Source organism: Polypterus senegalus, chromosome 14 (genome assembly GCF_016835505.1).
Source record: "Polypterus senegalus isolate Bchr_013 chromosome 14, ASM1683550v1, whole genome shotgun sequence".
In the NCBI taxonomy this organism is placed as follows: domain Eukaryota; kingdom Metazoa; phylum Chordata; class Cladistia; order Polypteriformes; family Polypteridae; genus Polypterus; species Polypterus senegalus.
In genome coordinates this window covers 35,524,987-35,546,995 of record NC_053167.1, presented here as the reverse complement: position 1 = coordinate 35,546,995, position 22,009 = coordinate 35,524,987, and the positions used below count along the sequence as shown (strand labels likewise).

General features: G+C 39.9%; 1 protein-coding gene across 1 annotated transcript in view; it reads right to left on the bottom strand.

Moving 5' to 3' along the window:
* Positions 1-2,524: 2,524 nt before the first annotated feature.
* The window catches only part of LOC120514307 (collagen alpha-1(XIV) chain), a 228,986-nt gene continuing 209,501 nt past the window's right edge, over positions 2,525-22,009 (bottom strand). The window contains exons 26-29 of the mRNA XM_039734634.1: positions 12,691-12,879; positions 11,570-11,647; positions 7,409-7,552; positions 2,525-3,223 (exon numbers count right to left, since the gene is read on the bottom strand). Of these exons, the coding sequence (XP_039590568.1) occupies positions 3,201-3,223; positions 7,409-7,552; positions 11,570-11,647; positions 12,691-12,879 (434 nt within the window). The 3' untranslated portion in view covers positions 2,525-3,200. The remainder of the gene's footprint in view (positions 3,224-7,408; positions 7,553-11,569; positions 11,648-12,690; positions 12,880-22,009) is intronic.

Here is a 22,009-nt window from a genome sequence, read left to right as displayed (position 1 = left end):
CCCTCTAACTGCCGCAGCCAGGTGTTATGTGGGCACCCCCTTGGCCTGATTCAGCCACTCGGTCCTCAACAATGAGGATCCTGTGAACCGGATCACCCTTGGGGAACCATGCCGTAACTGATGCTCCCTAACTATGCAGGTAATGTGCCTCATTCGGGACTCCATGAACAACCACTCATTTGACACAAAGTCAAACCAGCGGTACCCAAGGATTCTACGAAGAGACACAGTACAAAAGGAGTCAAGTCTTCGTCTCAGGTCACTGGATAGCATCCATATCTCGCAACTATATAGCAAGACAGGAAGCACCAGGACTCTAAAGACATGGATATTTGTCATTTTGCATAGATATCGGGAGCGCCACACACCCCTTTCCAGCAACCTCATGATCCCCATGCACTCCCAATCTGTCTACTGACTTCATAGGAAGAGTCACCAGAGATATGAATGTCACCGCCGAGGTAAGTAAACTTTTTGATGTGGTTGACACTCTCTCCGCAGACAGACACATTGCCGGTGGCTGTGCCCAAGATGTCATTAGAGGCCTGGGTCTTGGTTTTTATCAGGACACTCGCAAGCCCAGACACTCTTACTCCTCGGTCAGTCTCTTGAGGGCCCTGATCAGAGTTTTTATTGACTCCATGCAGATCACCGCATCGTTGCCAAAGTCAAGATCACTGAATCTTTCATCACCAACAGATGCCCCACAGCTGCTGGACCCCACAAACTTGCCCATCACTGAGTCCATGCAAGTACTGAATAGAGTAGAAGCAAGAACACACCCCTGATGAACCCCAGTATCAACTGGGAAAAATGCAGAGGTCCTGCCTCCACTCTGCACAGCACTCACAGTACCAGTGTACAGGCTGGCCATGATATCCAGCAACCTTGAGGGGATCCCGCAAAGTCTTAAGATGTCCCACAGGGCAGCTCAATCAATTGAGTCGAATGCTTTATGAAAATTGATGAAGGCTACAAAGAAACTCTGCTGATATTCGCATTTGAGCTCCATGAGAATCCTCAGTGCCAGGAGGCGGTCGATGGTAGACTTCTTAGGCATAAAACCTGACTGCTCCAGTCACTGATTGGTGAGCAAGTGATCATGGATGCTATTGAGGATGACCCTAGGAAGGACCTTACCTGGTACTGAGAGCAGTGTTATCCCCCTGTAGTTGCCACAACCCAGTGTAGGAGGAAAATTACATCATATGCGCTTTAAGTCATTTTAGTATGGACAAAAACACTTTCAATGTGAAAATACTAGTGCAGATGAAGATCATTTTTATTTACAAACACTGATTTTAAATGAAAACGTAGTAGTGTGAATATAGTCTCAGTATCTGACTAAAGAGTGGTGCTCTGTTTGGTTTATAGTTCTTCACTGTTGATAATCAAGCTTGTAACTGTGTCCTGTAACACTCATTGAAAAACAGTTCCTAAGCCTAATTATTACTTGATTATGTTGACCTCTTTGTAAATCACTTTGGGTAAAGGTAGTCTGGTGAGTGAATAAATGTGCATATAAATTCCAAACTCTGTGTAATGATTGACAGAATTAAGTCATCAGTACAAACTGCCAAAATGATGTTCCTGTGCAAAGTTACCAGATTTACTTTCCATGATAGGATGATAAGCTCAGTAATAGGGGTGACCTCAGAGTAGGACCCAAACCCCCCAAAGCATTGGATTACTGGAAAAAGACTCAGGACAAACCAAGGTTTAGATGGAGGGCTTACATCTCTTGATTGTCCAAGTAGCACTTGGAAATGTTTCATGCAGTGCATAAGGATGCTGACATTCAACAGGAAAGGTGGAGGGAAACTGATGATAATTTAGAATAAATTCTTATTTTGTATATGATAGACTGATGTATAAGTGATTAAAACTATTAGTGTCACAGTGAGCCTTGGGTAAATGTTGACATATTACATGCAGTATAAAAAGGAAAGTCACGTTTTTGTTAAGATGTCTAGTCAGAATTTCAGGAGAGAACTGTTCATCAGTTTATATGCACAGTTACATACTTTGTTGCTTATCTCAAACAAAAACAACTAAACTTGAACTTGATCTCCACTTTATATTTATCCTGAGTTTACTAGCCTCCATTATTAATTATAGGATTATTCACTTGGAAACATTACACATCTGTAGTGTTTCTTCCCTGTCTTTTCTGTTTTACCATCCCTTGCTTTATTGTTAAAGCCAAGTTCTCCATTGTGCATTTAGCACATGCATATCTGCTCCCCTGCAACTTTAACTGAGTAGATTGAAAATGAATCATTTCCACCAAAAAGGCAAACATAACACCAACCTTTCAGTTAATAAAATGAATTGTAAAGATACAAGTCATGAAAAAAGGCTTTGCTTTTCGAAGACTTTTGTTAGCTCTTGGGACTTCAGTTTATGAAAATATACTTCATTTTTTTAATAAAAAAATACAGTATTTTATTCTACTGTAATAATTTTGAAAAAAAAAAAAACAGTTATAGCAGGAAAAAGTGAGGAGTCTTTTTACTCCATGTAGACATGTTAACCACTTTTTATAGTTATGTGGGTTTGATATTTTCAAAAAACAATAAGTGTAATTAAAGAAAAAAAGAGCTATATCATGAATTTACCTACGTCCTGAGAAGAATTATTCCATTTACACTGACAAAACTCTAAAGTTTGACCATTTCAGTCCATCCTTCATTAGAACATACCATAGGTCTGCACAGTCACGTACTTAAATACATGTGCATTATAATTTTTAAAATGTATCTCTTTAAGGCACAAGCTGAACTTTATCAAAGAAAGAAGAAAAAAGGAAGAGATGATTAAGAAATAAAATTGGAGTTTTCTGACATCCTCCCTCAAGTTCACATATCTAGCCGTTATAATTATGGAGTTAAAGAGATATACAGGAGAAGCTGGCAGCCACTTAATGTAAAAGGCAAAAAGATAACGACTTGCTTTTTGTTAATGAGCTCTCCAATTTTAAGCCTGAAGTTATCTTCCTGAAATGGCTTCTGTTCCAGAGTTCCTAAGCACAAAAATGCAAACTTGGATTGGTGCCATTGTGAAAAATAACATTATGCTTTGAATAGATAATTGTGACAAATAAGGAAGCCAGTCCAGACTTTGCAAGTCAAAGCATAACAATGGCTTTTGTTTGTAATCCTTCTGTAGGGTACCTTCTTCAGTCCACTAGATGTCCAAAACTAAAAATAAAAATATGAATCACCTGGAAACATAGAAGGAACAAAATAGAGATCTCAGGTAAGATGAAAAATAAAATCATAAAAATAATGCACATTTAACAACAAAGAAATTAGAATGATATAATAAAAATCATCATAAGTATTCATTGAAAATTAAAACTCACAACTTACAGTGCATCCGGAAAGTATTCACAGTGCATCACTTTTTCCACATTTTGTTGTGTTACAGCCTTATTCCAGAATGGATTAAATTCATTTTTTTTCCTCAGAATTCTACACACAACACCCCATAATGACAACGTGAAAAAAGTTTACCTGACGTTTTTGCAAATTTATTAAAAATAAAAAAAATGAGAAAGCACATGTAAATAAGCCTTTGCCATGAAGCTCCAAATTGAGCTCAGGTGCATCCTGTTTCCCCTGATCATCCTTGAGATGTTTCTGCAGCTTAATTGGAGTCCACCTGTGGTAAATTCAGTTAATTGGACATGATTTGGAAAGGCACACACCTGTCTATATAAGGTCCCACAGTTGACAGTTCATGTCACAGCATAAACCAAGCATGAAGTCGAAGTAATTGTCTCGAGGCACAAATCTGGGGAAGGTTACAGAAACATTTCTGCTGCTTTGAAGGTCCCAATGAGCAGAGTGGCCTCCATCATCCGTAAGTGGAAGAAGTTCGAAACCACCAGGACTCTTCCTAGAGCTGGCCGGCCATCTAAACTGAGCGACTGGGGGAGAAGGGCCTTAGTCAGGGAGGTGACCAAGAACCCAATGGTCACTCTGTCAGAGCTCCAGAGGTCCTCTGTGGAGAGAGGAGAACCTTCCAGGAGGACAACCATCTCTGCAGCAATCCACCCATCAGGCCTGTATGGTAGAGTAGCCAGATGGAAGCCACTCCTTAGTAAAAGGCACATATCAGCCTGCCTGGAGTTTGCCAAAAGGTACCTGAAGTACTCTCAGACCATGAGAAACAAAATTCTCTGGTCTGATGAGACGAAGATTGAACTCTGGTGTGAATGCCAGGCGTCACGTTTGGAGGAAACCAGGCACTGCTCATCACCAGGCCAATACCATCCTTACAGTGAAGCATAGTGATGGCAGCATCATGCTGTGGGGATGTTTTTTAGCGGCAGGAACTGGGAGACTAGTCAGGATAAAGGGAAAGATGACTGCAGCAATGTACAGAGACATCCTGGATGAAAACCTGCTCCAGTGCGCTCTTGACCTCAGACTGGGGCGACGGTTTATCTTTCAGCAGGACAATGACTCTAAGCACACAGCCAAGATATCAAAGGATTGGTTTCAGGACAACTCTGTGAATGTCCTTGAGTGGCCCAGCCAGAGCCCAGACTTGAATCCGATTGAACATCTCTGGAGAGATCTTAAAATGGCTGTGCACTGACGCTTCCCATCTAACCTGATGGAGCTTGAAAGGTGCTGCAAAGAGGAATGGGTGAAACTGGCCAAGGATAGGTGTGCCAAGCTTGTGGCATCATATTGAAAAAGACTTGAGGCTGTAATTACTGCCAAAGGTGTATCAACAAAGCATTGAGCAAAGGCTGTGAATACTGTACTTATGTACATGTGATTTCTCAGTTTTTTTATTTTGAATAAATTTGCAAAAACCTCAAGTAAACTTTTTTCACGTTGTCATTATGGGGTGTTGTGTGTAGAATTCTGAGGAAAAAAATGAATTTAATCCATTTTGGAATAAGGCTGTAACATAATGTGGAAAAAGTGATGCGCTGTGAATACTTTCCAGATGCACTGCATATACAACTGGCATACTTAAATCCTGCACTAGGTTATTGTCCTTGTGAAGACTGCATGTTCTCTCTGTGGTTTTGTCCAGGTAATCCAGGTTCCATTACACATTCCCAAAAATATGCAGGTTAAGGGCCAATTTGGATAACAACAATTAACTTGTGTGAGTGAGTGTGTGTGTGTACACAATTGGGTCCTGCAACAGGCTGATGCCCTGTCCAGTGCAATTTCTTGTCTTGTTCACAGTGTGGCCAGAATACTCTCCAGTGTTCCCTTAGCAGGTCTGAAATTATTATCTAATGAATGTGCTATACTGTACATATGACACATATTACAACAGAGTCAAGTGAAATGTATGTGCCAACCTTTGAAACAACACAAATACATACATTGTGTGTGCATATCATAAAGCATTCAAACCCCTTCACTTTCTGCATGATTTATTGTGTTGTAAACGTATTTTAAATGGATCATTTTCCCAATTTTGCTCATCCATCTACACTTGATAATCCATAATGACAAAGTGAAAGCATGTTTTCAGAAAGTTTTGAAAATGTATTACTAAAACTAAATATCTGAAATCTTTATTTAACTCAAAATTATATATTGAGCACATCTGTCTCGCTTAAAATTTTCCAAAATGTTTCCAGGGCAAGATCCAACCTGCGAACGTTGCAATCAAGTTCCAGCCTCACTGGGTCACATGTTTTGGGCCTGCACCAAATCAACATCATTCTGGACCAAAATCTTTAAGTGCCTTTCAGACAGCCTTGGTGTCACAATCCCTTCTAACCCATTAACAGCTGTGTTTGGGGTTCTTCCAGATGGGCTTAAAGTGGAGAAGGACAAACAAACTGTGATTGCCTTTACTACACTACTAGCACACACACTTATCTTGCTAAACTGGAAGAATCCTAACTCTCCTTTTTTAAGTCAGAGGGTAACTGATTTTAAATATTATTTGAAATTGGAAAAAATAAAATTCTCACTTAGAGGATCTGTGCAGAAATTTTTCAAAACCTGGCAGGATCTAATCAATAACATTCTAAAATAAGCTTTTAAAGCTCTGAGAAACCAGATTCTCTCCCCATTTTCTTTTTCTTCTCCATTTATCTATATTCACTTATTGATTTATTAATCTAAATCTGGTTACTCACTGTTTTTGGACACAGCTTAATAATAGAGAGGAACCATGAATGAAAACATTCTATAAATATTTAACCTTCATGTTTCTACCTCAATTTTCTTTGAGTGAATTAATAGCCAGGTTACTACTTGCATGTATTAGGACGCAGACCCTTTAACTAGAGTACCCCCAATGATTTCTCTTTGGTCTTTGAAATTAAATCAAAGATAAAGACCCATTATTTAAGCATAGAGTGCATGCTGAGGCCAGTTACTGTATATTACTTTTTAATAATTGTACCAATTATGTTTTTTGACTGTTGCCAAGTCTTTTCAATTCTCTTCTCTTCTTGCCTTGTCCTGCAGTGTTACTTGGTGTCATGATAAGCCCTGTGTCAGACCTATGAGGTATTTTGATTTAATTTTAGTCAATTGTGTGTTCTGTGGTGCTGCCCTTATTTAGCCTGAATGTCCAATTTTCTCATGCCAATTGGAATTTGAAATATGTCTGTTTATAAAAGTCATATTTGCCATACATTTTGCATGACGTTTGTGTATTCAACATTGTTTTTGAATTTAATTATACTTTATTGCTAAAATTACATAGTGCACTGATTTTATAACTGTAAATGTGTTTTAAAAATATTTACAGTAGGCCTATGTTATTGAAAAAGGACTATGGGCCCCAGATATTTATTTTAATAGAATATGCATGGCAGTTTAGCAAGGTCCAACCTGATGTCTATCTTAACCTACTGACTCAACTTCCTCCATTTTCTGAAACTGCTTTTTCCATTACAAGGTACCAATGTGCTGAAATCTGCCCTAACAACATCAGGCTAAAGGCAGCAGCAAACATTTTACGGGACACTATCACAGGGCATAATAACACACTTGTACTGAGCCAGTTATTGTACTGATTAATACAAATTACACATCACTAGTAATCCTGACTACCCACAAATAACATCACCAGAGGAAACCAAGTTACCAACCAAAAAAAATGGTGACTGGAAGAGTCTGTAGCTATGTACTGTCCCATTTCACCTTACTACAGAATCTTTGCATAGTGTGTAAATTAGTATTTTAAGAATAATAAATATTTATTTACATTCCAGGATGGCACTCAGACCTCACAAAGCCTGGGCTGCTACAGACTGAAGTGTTTTCTAGTGTTGAGATATATGGTCTGCTTCATTTCCCATGATAATGTGGTTTCCTCCCCTGGTCCAAAGGTTTACTGTCTGAGAGCTTTTCTGTGTAAATTATCATGTGCTTTAGATTTAAGATAAATAAACTACAGTCAATATACAAACCTCTGTTACAGCCACTGTTATCACAGCCTCCAGGGGCACCAGGCTCTCCTGGCACACCTCTGCTACCTGGGAGTCCTGCTAGTCCTGGTTGGCCTTCTGCTCCATTTGGACCTTGTGGTCCTGTCTTCATTTCACCTGGAGGACCTGGAAACAAAAGAAAATGGAAAAAAGTTTAATGACAGAATAATATACATGATATACATGCTCTTAGCATCGGTTTAGTATCCAGCACTTATTCCAGGTTTCCTGATTCCAGTTTCCCTTAGCTTTGTTATCATTAAATGATTCTATTTATTTTGTGCATTACACCCTACACAACTGAGTATGACTATGAACTTTTCCAGTTTATTGTCATCTATAAATAATTAAACAGTGCCGGATGCTCCAGTAAGGATACTGGTGTTGGACCCTAGTTATCAAGTATCGGGGGGTGGCAAAATGTTGCAAATGATCTATTGTAGCACAGCAAGCCCCATAACCAAAATGGCAAGTATTTAACATTTGTTAAGTGTCCTAAACTAAAGATTTGTATCTGACGTATGCACTCTTTTGAAATATAAGAAGCCAGCAGTCTGTTTTCTAGAGACTGTCATAGGTTTTAAAGAGCTATGAAGCAATGTGTCAGTCTTGTCTTTTGCAATACTGAAGAGGAGCCTGTGGTGAGGCAAAGCTGGAGTTTCCAGGCATTGACCAACATGCATAAGAGGTGACAAGCCCCACTATAAAGTATTCTCAGGGAAAGAATACCATTGATATTATCTTAAAACTATCCATCCATCCATTATCCAACCCGCTGAATCTGAACACATGGTCACGGGGGTCTGCTGGAGCCAATCCCAGCCAACACAGGGCACAAGGCAGGAACTAATCCTGGGCAGGGTGCCAACCCACCGCAGGACACACACAAACGGGCCAATTTAGAGTCGCCAATCCACCTAACCTGCATGTCTTTGGATTGTGGGAGGAAACCGGAGTACCCGGAGGAAACCCACGCAGACACGGGGAGAACATGCAAACTCCACGCAGGAAGGACCGGGAAGCGAACCCGGGTCTCCTAACTACGAGGCAGCAGCGCTACCACTGCGCCACTGTGCTGCCCCACTTAAAACTATATTGATCCAATTTGGACTGCAATGCACTACAAGTTGTTTAATGCATAGCTCGAAATGATTTTTGCAATGCAAAGTTTAAAATAAATTACAAATAAAAATACAGTACATGAAAGGGATTTTCAGGTATTTTGAAAGTATAATTCGTGTTTTTTTCTTTTTATATTTGTTTTTGAGACATGATTGCTCTGTTATTTTTTTCTTTTTACCAGGCGTCACCATTTTTGTGGTTACTGCAATATTGATTTTGGCCACGATGTCTGTTGCAATTCATGTGAGCTGACGATGATGCAGCCTAAGGGTTGCGGTTTAGATGGGAGAAAATTCACATTTTCGAGAACTCAGAATTTAATTGAGCTCAGATTTGTTTGTGCTTATAATGTAACACTTCCCTGATGGGATCCTTTTTATTACATTTTATTTGCTGACTGATCACTCTTCACAGAAGAACAAAACATAACTGTATTCCAACATAGAGGATACAGCTTTCCATGGCGCTTGTTGTTTTACTTACCCGTATGTGTCTAAATTACATTTGAACAGTATGAATGCTGCATACATGCACAAAAGGCAAATAATACATTGGTGGCAGTTTTACGATTACCTCATTGGCCAGTGCCATTACCACCCTTTCAAGGACTTTTCTGCCAATGTTTGCTTACCCATCGTGGGCAAATGTCTATAGAGAAACCTTCATAAGCAAAGTAAAAATGCTAGTATGGATGGGGATTGTTTCAGTTTAAAAACACTATTTTAAAATAAAGATGTAGTAGTGTGAACATAGCCTAACATTGGTGCCAATTTAGTTAACTTTAATTCTGTATAGTTCCTTACACAGATAACACATCTTTTTCTTCCATACAGACTTAGATTCTCCTTTTATGTCCCTCCATGTATTCCATCCATGTTAGGAGTATTTTTGTAATAGTTTTAGCATATAGTCAAGTACTTTTAGCAACCTTGAATCCTTAGGGGTTACTGTATATTTTACTAAATACAGTGCGCCTTCCTGCTAGGAATGTACTGTTATAGATATATTCAATTTGAATATTTAAACATTGTGCTAGCATCACTAGTATTCCTTTATACTGAGGGGTAGAGGAAGTTGGTTTGTTTCATAAAATAACATTTGATTTGCTTTTATTCAAAGGCTGGTCACTAATCACTAATTCTGCGTGTTTCCTTTTATTTCCATTACACAGTGTTGGCACTATGTGTCAGTGCTCCCTGGTCTAAGGTTAGGTCTAAACTAATACATTTTCATTTAAACATTTTTAACCCCCAAAGCCCCAGTTTTGCAGTGAAAATGCAGACTCGAGTCATGAACTGCTTGGTTTGTACTTTGTACCTGTTCCTTCCATGGTTGACTCTTGCTATTAAAATGTCTTATTCCTTGAAGGGTCACTCTTCACAGAAGAAAATCATATTGCTACAGTACATAACCGAAACAGAGGAGTTGCTTTCCATGGTGCTTATTGTGTTGCTTACCTGTATGCATCTGCTGTAAACGGTGTTTTCTACTAATTTCGATTGCTACATTTCTTCAAAAATTACACTTCTGCCTTTTTGTTTCTGCCGATTCACACTTTACTCAGTGCAGGTGAACAGCTACGTCAAGTGCTTTTTTAAGTAGTTTTAGTGTGGGTGAAGATACTTTCGTAAACTATGTGAGTAGTACTAGGGTGTTGTACTGTGTTAGCTATTATGGATGTAAAGAGAAGTCAAGCAAAATGACACCTTTTATTGGCTAACTAAAAAGATTACAATACGCAAGCTTTTGAGGTAAGTCAGGCCCCTTTTTCAGGCAAGACGTAATCAAATGTTAGTGAAGACAGAGTTTTTGTTTAAAAATGTTGTTTATACATGAAAACGTAGTAGTGTGGACATAGCCTAGCTATGCTGCAGCACCTGATATGCCTGAAAGATGAAAAGCGCTCTACAAGAGTATCCTGTTAACGGTGACACATTTATGGTCTGTGAAATGCCCAGAGGGGACTGGGTGATCTTTTGTCCTTGGAACCACAACAGGATTATTTTCTTCAACGTCCCGCCAGCTAGGATGTTTATTTTCCTGTCCTTGGCTATCCAACCATGTTTTTTATTATTTTTCAGAAGACTCGTCCATCATAGGCTGCATTAATAATGGAGATGAGTCAGAATACAGGAAAGTTGTGGTGGATTTAGTTTTGTGGTGCAGGGACAACAACCTGCAATTCAACATCAGCAAGACAAAAGAACTGATGGTGGCCTGTGAGACCAGTCACTATTCAGGGAGAGGACATGGATGTGGTACAGACCTACAAGTACTTGGGGGTACACATAAACAAAACATTGGACTGGTCTGGCAACATAGTACAAGACAAGAAGGGCCAGAGCAGACTGTACTTGCTAAGGAGACTCGGGTCTTTTGATGGTGTGCAGCAAGCTGCTGGAAATATTCAACCAATCCATAGTAGCTAGTGTGGTGCTCTATGCTGCAGTCTCCTGAGGAGGCAACCTGAACACAAAAGAAACCTGAATAATCTTATCAAGAAAGTCTGCTCCATCTCAAGGCAAACACTGGACACATTGGAAGCCATTGAGGAATAGAGGATGATGACAAAATTGGATGCCATTGTGAAAAATCCCCTGAATCCCCTCCAGGAGATGCTCTCTTGGAGCAATTTTAGCCACAGGCTCATTCCACCATGGTGTGTTAAGAAGTGCCTTAATTCAATGCTTCCACCCAATGTACTCATTAAGTTTATTTATTTATTGATTGGTTGGATGTATTCTCTGTCCTGTGAGTCCATATTCTTGTTTTTTTATATATTTCTGTTGCTGAATTTCCCCATAAGATTAATATAAATATATCTAATCTAATCTAATCTAGCTGTATGTTATGATTCTCTGCTGTTATAAATAACTATTCTTTAGTTTTTATTTCCTTTCATAACTCTGTTTAGGTATTGTTATTGTAAAGCACTCTGAGCTACTTTCATGTACTGCATCAAACTAAACTATATACAGAAATACTGCTGTTGTTGAATAATAGCTCACTTCTTGTACTTACCTGGTGGACCCACTGACCCCCCTGGACCTTGCACATTTGACCCTGGGCTCCCCTTTTCCCCCAAAGGCCCAGATCTTCCTGTTAAATGAAAAAAAAAAACACAAAAAAAAACAGTTTTGAGTATTACTATATCTATAAATTGTACTTTCATGAAAAAAACAAAACATCTGAACCACTGCAAAACCAAAATATGAATGAATTCACTCTTCTAGCTATGTTTCTAGTGTTTAATGTAGTTTTACAGTTTTTATTTTGGTTTTTGCTAATTAGATGCATTGTTTAAACCATTCCAACAGATGGTGTACTATAATTGCATTTCCATGCCTATGCTGTATACATAGAGAGAGAGATACATACATAGCACAAAAATAAAGCAAAAAAACTTCAACTACAAAAATCACCTTATAGTGTATATTCCAAACCACAAATCTGTCAGTAAAAATAATCAACCTCATAAAAGTATGGCTTTATGATTAATATCTAGATAAAGTCAAATTTTATGTTACAGCATGGTGTACACAAGTTCCTTTTCACATGTGTTAAAACATGTGTATGTTCTGTTTTGAATGTAAGCCATTTCCATTAGCACACGTATTGCATATCCTAGACTTGTAAGAAATTGTTACTTGAGATTTCTACATCTCACCTTTGATAAAGTATTTTAAAAGATTAATGTTTCACTCTGCTCAATAATAAAAAGGTATTTTTACAATTTTCACTTTGCTGTGTCTAGGTATAGGTTGGAAACTGCAGGTACATACTAGTCTCAAACAGATATATATTTTCTATATTCTAAAGGATTGGTACCATGTCCTTCTCTTCTACAGTTTAGCTAATTGCTAATAGCGAATACATGTTGCAAATAACACTTTCTTAGCAAAACTATGTCTCTTGTTGAATAGTGTTTGATTGTGCAGAACTAACAACTGCCTTAAGAAATCGATAATTAATGTGTTTATCTATACATCCTTTTTATATTTCTTTGTCTGTGGCATGTCAAAGCATTGTTTTATAGTAAACTCCACTCTACTCCTTAACCCCCACGAAAAGTGAAAATAAATATGAAACTAGAGTAACAAGCCTAACTACACAAAATAGCAGATGTCCCTGCTTAAACATACCTTGCTCTCCTGGATATCCAACCTTGCCTGGATCTCCTGGTGGGCCTGGTGGGCCTGGAGGACCTTTTTGCCCTGGAGATCCCAACAATCCTGGAATGCCTGGCTCACCTGGTGCTCCCACTATCTCTTGAAGAGGGGCAGGGTTTTTACTCAATTCGTGCAGAAGGGAATCAAACCTTAAAACATGAGCTTAAATGAGAGAAGGGAGAGAGAAGAGACTTTATAAATGAAATGCACTGTGTTTGTGAAGTGTCAAGAGCACCTAACTAATGCACTAGTGAAAGCACATTTAGCAGGTACACAGCTACACCTCCATCTCTTTAGCAAGATAATACATTAAGTTTTGACAAAAAAAAAAACCCTCAAAGTAAGCATCACATAAATTCCAGCTGATTGTGTGGATAAAAAGGTTTTAACAAGCAGAATGATAATGGAAACATCTATTTCTTAAAATGTTTGGAAAGGTTATGCAATTGTTTCCACAATGCATTTGTAAAGACATCAGCTACAGATGGTAACTCTGATTATCAACTGGTTCCGATCTTAAAATGAAAGATGGAGTTTATGAAGCAAAGTTACAAAATCTAATTAAAGACTCCAAAACAAACTACATGCCAAATCTTGCAATGGGTCGCTAACAACATGAATGAAAGGCCCAAATTCTCCATAACGAAGAATGTTGCATTGTAAAAAAGAAAACTCAGCATAGAAAGATCAGATCAAGGCAGGATACGCTTCCTTCTTAGAAATACACCTGAGCACAATGGAGCTTAAAGGGCAAATTTGACACTGTTGAGCTTGTTGTGCCAGATTGCTATTTTGATCATTTTCCATAGTGCCTGATATCAGACAGACAGACAGACAGAAAGATAGATAGACAGATAGATAGACAGATAGATAGATAGATAGATACTTTAATAATCCCCAAGGGGAAATTCACATAATCCAGCAGCAGCATACTGATACAAAAAACAATAGTAAATTAAAGAGTAATAAAAATGCAGGTGTAGAAGGAAAAAAAATTATATTAGCATAAAAATAGCAAATCAACATAAAGAGCCATAAAAATTATTTAATTAATTAAAAGCTTCTAAAACAATAGATTAAGCATAAAATAAAATATTAAGCAAATAATATAGGTCAAGTAAATAGTTAACCAAAAAATCAGTCATTTTGCATTATTTTTAGAACAGAAAAAGAACAAAAATGACGTTTTGAAACCAGCTTAGAACAGGATAAGAAGATTGAGAACACCTGTGTCCAAGGCTGGGAAGCTAAAGGAACGATACCACAGAGAGAAGATGGCTCTGGTAGGCACGTAAGAGACCAGCTGGATTGATGAATCAGCAGAAAGGCAACAAAAGGCTTTTTGCTGTAAGCAAGGTCACACTGATGTAATGCTTTGCTGTAAGCAAGGTCACACTGATGTAATGCATGAAAGAAACACTAGTATATTCAGGCATTAGCAATAAATATAGAAGAATATATTAGAAATTAACTTTAGCATAAAATTTAAGACAAATCAAGCATGCCAAGCAATGATTAAATAAAAGCACATACCATATTTCTTTTTAGTTAAAAGCTTAGCTTTGGGCATCAGACAAACCAGCTTAAAAGTCCGAGAAAGAGGAAATGATGAGAGGAGAGCCCATATAAGGAAGATGAATGTCTGTACCGGCCTTGGCCAGTGAAAGAAATAAGCAAAAACAGAAACTAGAAATGGACAATAGACAGTGAAATAACAGGGGCCCAGCTGCAGGGAGACGAGAAATTGGCAGGACAGGAGTAGAAGGGAGTCAGAGGAAAACAGCAAATGAGCTAATTGAACAAGGTCAAAGTGATAAGAAATTGGTATAAACAGTGCATCCGGAAAGTATTCAGAGCGCATCACTTTTTCCACATTTTGTTATGTTACAGCCTTATTCCAAAATGGACTAAATTATTTTTTTCCCTCAGAATTCTACACACAACACCCCATAACCACAACGTGAAAAAAGTTTACTTGAGGTTTTTGCAAATTTAGTACATAATACATGAGTATTCACAGCCTTTGCTCAATACTTTGTCGATGCAGCTCTGGCAGCAATTACAGCGTCAAGTCTTTTTGAATATGATGCCACAAGCTTGACACACCTATCCTTGGCCAGTTTCGCCCATTCCTCGTTGCAGCACCTCTCAAGCTCCATCAGGTTGGATGGGAAGCGTCAGTGCACAGCCATTTTAAGATCTCCCTAGAGATGTTCAATCGGATTCAAGTCTGGGCTCTGGCTGGGCCACTCAAGGACATTCACAGAGTTGTCCTGAAGCCACTCCTTTGATATCTTGGCTGTGTGCTTAGGGTCGTTGTCCTGCTGAAAGATGAACCATCGCCCCAGTCTGAGGTCAAGAGCACTCTGGAGCAGGTTTTCATCCAGGATGTCTCTGTACATTGCTGCAGTCATCTTTCCCTTTATCCTGACTAGTCTCCCAGTTCCTGCCACTGAAAAACATCCCCACAGCATGATGCTGCCACCACCATGCTTCACTGTAGGGATGGTATTGGCCGGGTGATGGCGGTGCCTGGTTTCCTCCAAACGTGACGCCTGGCATTCACACCAAAGAGTTCAATCTTTGTCTCATCAGACCAGAGAATTTTGTTTCTCATGGTCTGAGAGTCCTTCAGGTGCCTTTTGGCCAACTCCAGGCGGGCTGCCATGTGCCTTTTACTAAGGAGTGGCTTCCATCTGGCTACTCTACCATACAGGCCTGATTGGTGGATTGCTGCAGAGATGGTTGTCCTCCTGGAAGGTTCTCCTCTCTCCACAGAGGACCTCTGGAGCTCTGACAGAGTGACCATTGGGTTCTTGGTCACCTCCCTGACTAAGGCCCTTCTACCCCAATCGCTCAGTTTAGATGGCTGGCCAGCTCTGGGAAGGGAGTCCTGATGGTTTTGAACTTCTTTCACTTACGGATGATGGAGGCCACTGTGCTCATTGGGACCTTCAAAGCAGCAGAAATTTTTCTGTAACCTTGCCCACATTTGTGCCTCGAGACAATCCTGTCTCGGAGGTCTACAGACAATTCCTTTGACTTCATGCTTGGTTTGTGCTCTGACATGAACTGTCAACAGTGGGACCTTATATAGACAGGTGTGTGCCTTTCCAAATCATGTCCAATCAACTGAATTTACCCCATGTGGACTCCAATTAAGCTGCAGAAACATCTCAAGGATGATCAGGGGAAACAGGATGCACCTGAGCTTAATTTTGAGCTTCATGGCAAAGGCTGTGAATACTTATGTACATGTGCTTTCTCAATTTTTTTATTTTTAATAAATTTGCAAAAATCTCAAGTAAAGTTTTTTCACGTTGTCATTATGGGGTGTTGTGTGTAGAATTCTGAGGAAAAAAATGAATGTAATCCATTTTGGAATACGGCTGTAACATAACAAAATGTGGAAAAAGGGATGCGCTGTGAATACTTTCTGGATGCACTGTAAACTTCGATTGCTGAACCGTTCGGGGCTCAGCTCAATTTGGCCATATTGGATTGAGTCCGTGTTGTTATTTGTGTTGTTTTATTGCAATAAAGCTTTAAAATTCTGTCTGTCTATCTCGAGTCCTAATAGCCTTCATTTTTGGGTAAAAAGCCTTCTGGTGACGAATTTTTCGCCACGACACAGGTAAAAACAGACAATAACTCTGAATAATGTTAACGTTTACTCCCCCGGGTGGAACTGAAGAGTTGCATAGTGTGGGGGAGGAACGATCTCCTCAGTCTGTCAGTGGAGCAGGACAGTGAAAACAGTCTGTCGCTGAAGCTGCTCCTCTGCCTGGAGATGACACTGTTCAGTGGATGCAGTGGATTCTCCATGATTGACAGGAGCCTTTTCAGTGCCCGTTGCTCTGCCACGGATGTTAAACTGTCCAGCTTCATTCCTACAATAGAGCCTGCCTTCCTCACCAGTTTGTCCAGGCGTGAGGCGTCCTTCTTTATGCTGCGTCCCCAGCACACCACCACGTAGAAGAGGGCACTCGCCACAACCGTCTCGTAGAACATCTGCAGCATCTTATTGCAGATGTTGAAGGATGCCAGCCTTCTAAGGAAGTATAGTCGGCTCTGACCTTTCTTACACAGAGCATCAGTATTGGCAGTCCAGTCCAATTTATCATCCAGCTGCACTCCCAGGTATTTATAGGTCTGTACCCTCTACACACAGTCTCCTCTGATGATCACAGGGTCCATGAGGGGCCCGGGCCTCCTAAAATCCACCACCAGTTCCTTGGTCTTGAGGGTGTTCAGGTGTAAGTGGTTTGAGTCGCACAATTTAACAAAGTCCTTGATTAGCTTCCTATACTCCTCCTCCTGCCCACTCCTGATGCAGCCCACGATATCAGTGTCATCAGTGAACTTTTGCATGTGGCAGGACTCCGAGTTGTATTGGAAGTCTGATGTATATAGGCTGAACAGGACCGGAGAAAGTACAGTCCCCTGTGGCACTCCTGTGTTGCTGACCACAATGTCAGACCTGCAGTTTCTGAGACGCACACACTGTGGTCTGTCTGTAAGATAGTCCATGCCACCAGGTATGAATCTACTCCCATCTCTGTCTGCTTATCCCTAAGGAGCAGAGGTTGGATGGTGTTGAAGGTGCTAGAGAAGTCCAAAAACATAACTCTTACTGCACCACTGCCTCTGTCCAAGTGGGACAGGGATCGGTGTAGCATATAGATGATGGCATCCTCCGCTCCCACCTTCTCCTGGTATGCAAACTGAAGAGGGTCGAGGGCGCGGCAGACCTGTGGCCTCAGGTGGTGAAGCAGCAGCCGCTCCATGGTCTTCATCACATGTGACATCAGAGCGACAGGCCGGAAGTCATTCAGCTCACTAGGACGTGATACCTTTGGGACTGGGGTGATGCAAGATGTTTTCCAAAGCCTCGGGACTCTCCACTGTTCCATGCTCAGGTTGAAGATGCGCTGTAGAGGACTCCCCAGCTCCAGCGCACAGGCCTTCAGCAGTCATTGCGATACTCCATCTGGACCTGCTGCTTTGCTGGCACGAAGTCTCCTCAGCTCTCTGCTCACCTGCGCTGCTGTAATTGTGGGTGGGAATATCTCTCCTATGCTGGTATCAGCAGAAGGATGGTTGGAGGATGCAGTACTCCGAGGTGAGCGTGGGTTAGGGTGGTCAAACCTGTTAAAAGAAGTTGTTCATCTGGTTTGCTCTCTCCACGTCTCTCTTGATGGTGACACCCCGCTTCGAGCTGCAGCCAGTGATGATCTTCATCCCATCCCACACTTCCTTCATGCTGTTATTCTGCAACTTCTGCTCCTTCGCCGCCCTGAATTGGACTCGGAGTTCCTTCTGCACGCGCTTGAGCTCATGCTGATCACCGCATTTAAAAGCCCTTTTCTTCTGGTTCAAAAGGCCCTTGATGTCACTTGTAATCCATGGCTTGTTGTTAGCATAGCAGCATCCTGTTCTTAGTGGAACTACAATGTCCATACAGAAGTTAATGTAATCAGTAGTGCAGTCAACAACCCCATCAATGTTCTCACTATGTGATCCCTGCAGTATATCCCAGTCTGTAGTTCCAAAGCAGTCTCTCAGAGCCTGCTCTGCCTCAGGGGACCACTTCCTGAATGAGCGTGTGGTTGTAGGTAGTTTCCTCACTCTTGGTTTGTAGTGAGGCTGAAGCCGAACCAGGTTATGATCTGCTTTCCCAAGCTCAGGCAGCGGGGTGGCACTGTATGCTTCTTTGACGTTTTAATACAGTAGGTCAATAGTCATATTTCCCCGGGTGTTACAATCCACATACTCGGAGAAGGCAGGTAATGTTTTGTCCAGCGTTACATGGTTAAAGTCTCCAGCGATTAGCACAAGCGCCTCAGGGTGCTGCGTTTGTAATTTAGCAACTGCGGAATAGATGACGTCACCCGCTACCTCAGTATGTTTTTTTCACTGCCTTGCACATTGACACAATACATTGCTTTGTTCTATTGTGGTACCTGTGGTCTTTGATGTTTCAAAATAGAGGGATGTAATATGATATATTTCTAGACTTTTTTTCTAATAACCTGCATAAAACATTAAAAGGACAAGCTACAGTATCTCAATAAGAACAACAATAACAGAATGTTTTATTATAAAAACAATGTAACAAGAAGACAGAATTGAGAAGACAAAATAAAAATGGGCATGCTTTACTGATGATCTAAAAATTGAGCAAGCTTGAAAAAAGTGGGCACAGGTTTGAGGAAATTTGTGTAAATTAAGAGAAGCCATAACTGCTGTCTCTAAAGAACCAGTGCCATGGTCACTTACTAGTTTAAATGTATTTTTTGAGTAAAAGAGAACATACAAGCTTTTAAATAAAAACACTGCACTAAATTATGTAGATTAGCTAGACTCCTGATATCACCAAAACTTCTGAGAACAAACCAAAATAGAAAATATTGTATATGTAGATAAATAGCAAATGCTTTTAAAAACAGAACACACATAAAATAAAAATATTTCTCACCAGCTATGGAAAAACCTAGTATGTCAAATCTTTCAAGTTTTAGACAAATTGAGAAAATGATGTTGCCCCTATAATTAATGATCTCTAGATTCCAATTTTCATGAGCTTCATGTACACAATATTGCTTTTTCACAAATCAACAACACCTGCCACTTAAATTACGCAGTCGCAGCATTTAAATTATGAGATCGTAATCTGACGTCTTCATTGGTAGATGGTCTTTCCTCATTCGTCAGTGGAGTGGCCATCACCATTACCTTACAATATCAGGAAAGACCTAGTCACTCCAAAAACTAAAAAAAATGGCAGGTACTAAATTTTCCGTTGCACGTGAGATTTGCTGCAATCAAACAATGTAAACCACTTGTGACTGTTTTCAGGCAGAGGATGAACAGATGTTACTTAAATCATTAACATGATGTTTCGCTTTTATAGCATGGTTACTAACTGTACATATGTCGCAGTTCACTTTGCCTCCGTGCCGTTAACTAAGCTTGGAACACTACAGAGAGGGTTGAGACCTCCAGATGCCTCAGAGCATGTGCTTGGCAAGAAATACCCAGTTGTTGTGCCCCGGTTGTTTTGGGTTATCAACCTAACCCAAGACTGTCATAAAAAGAGGAAACTTCTGCTTCTGTATATTGTGCAGCTTTGCTGGTGCATACAGCGTGCACTGTATGTTGAAGTCATCCATGACGCTGGGTTGTATTTAGTGTTGAAAGGTGCATTGCAGGAAATACAGCGGATTCTCCTAAAACTTTATTTTTGGTTTTCACTAAGGGGCCGCACTGTACTTTTTACAGTTTTTTTTCCTTTAGTAGGGTTTTGTTTTGATCTTTCATTTTTCAGCTGTACAGGAATAATTGAACATTGTGAATGAAGAGTAAAGGAATACTACTTAACGAAAGCAGATCATACACAAGCTGGCTAACATTGGTTCTTGGAGGAAGGTGAGCGTAAAGAGCACATTCATAAAGGAGGACATTTAAGAAATTATAACATGGATAGTTGTGTTGGGTTGTAAAAAAAAGAGCCATTAAGGGTGTTGTTCTTAGGGAAACAGACAGTATTAAGGGAATGTCTAGTAAGAGATAAAATCAAATTCAGCAGTGAGCTTAAAGTGTGTCAGTAGCAGAGGTAAGAAAGCATCTGAAACAGTAAATACAGGGACTTAGAGAAGTCCATAAAGTACTATACAGGTACTGTAGTTAAGCTCATAATTAATTTATATTTCATTTTAAAAGGGCTTAACTGTCATCCAAACATATTTTAACCATGAAGCCAATACAATGCAAGTCTTCAGTGATGTTGGAGTTCTTGGAAGCTGAGTTTAAACACATCTGCTCCCAGGACCCCTATATTTGTGGGAAATGCCAGCTGATCCAGCACTACAAGTTCAGGGTTGCTTAGCCTGTGTTGTAGTAAAGAATTGTCACATCTTGCCCAGGTGTCCTTTAGGCAGATAGTACCTGTATACACCCCCAAAGTGATGAGGGGGGAGACTTCAGATCAGAGAAGCAGAAATAGGTGGGTTTCGGATGGATGCACTTCATGAACAAGAAAAGAGGTACACACAATCCAGGATCATCAACCCCACAGTATGAGGTGTTCTACTGTTTTCAGAACCTTGTGGAGCAGGTTGGTGACTCTGCTTACTTTGAGATGATAGGTAGGGATGGGGATCCCCAAAGTTTCATCTCAAAACCAGACCCCAGAAAAACAGTGGCCTAGTAGTGATATTGGGGTTGGGGTAGTTATTTTGATGCATTGGTTGCGATCTAGCAGTGCTTGTACGTGACACCACTTAATCAACCAGATAAAAGGTCACATTTCCATCCCATCACTGTCTGAGATTGCAGATATCTTAAGATTCTTCTCAAATTTACTTTTCTATTCAGCTCTCTGGTAAAATACTTTTGGCCATGTTATTTTTTGACTTTGATCTCTGGTTTAGTTTTTGGGGTTAGAAAACAGTTTTTCTAAATTCATAGATACGATTTTCATTTCATTAATGACTACATATTTTCTTCTGATCTATTTTCCCTTTCGTCTCTGCTGAATCTTCAGCATACAGTATATTACAGGTGATATGCTGAAAATTCAGCATAGAAGAATATAATATAAAATAAACACTGGTGATATGAACAATAAAATAATACAGTTACAAAGTAAGTTAATTTGTAACTTATTTACAACTTACAATTAACATTCATAAAGTCCACATTTTACAAAGTAATGTCCTATAGCGGCTCATCCTTTCTTATCAGTAATTGCCATTATGCAGCTGTTCAGGTGTCATTTACAGTACTTGGCTTTAGTGTCCATTGCCTTTCTCAGTATACACCCTTGATTTTCTGCCAACTTTGAGGCAAACTCAGGAAGTCTAAGTTACCAGATTGTCTTTCAGTATCCTTAAACTATGTAATAATTTTGCACTATGCAAATCAACAAGGCCAGTCAGCTATGTATCTGAAATTCACAATTATCACAATTTTTATGTAAAACAGGCTTTGAATGCAAGTATTCAGTAGTATATTAGATTGTGAGCCACGGCCTAAGGAGGATGTTTGGATTAGGATAGAAAACACTGGAGACCAAAGCTTTATATGAGGTGTGTGTTATAGGACCCATCATGACTAGAAATGTTCCATTAGTTCATAGTAGACAGTGTGTTGTTCTACACTGCAGCACAATGGCTGAACAAACTTATTAGAAAAGCTCCATCAAAGGGTGAACCCTGGACACACTTGAAGCTGTTGTGGAAAAGTGAATGGTGAAAAAACTGGATACTGTAATGAAAAATCCCCTCCAGGA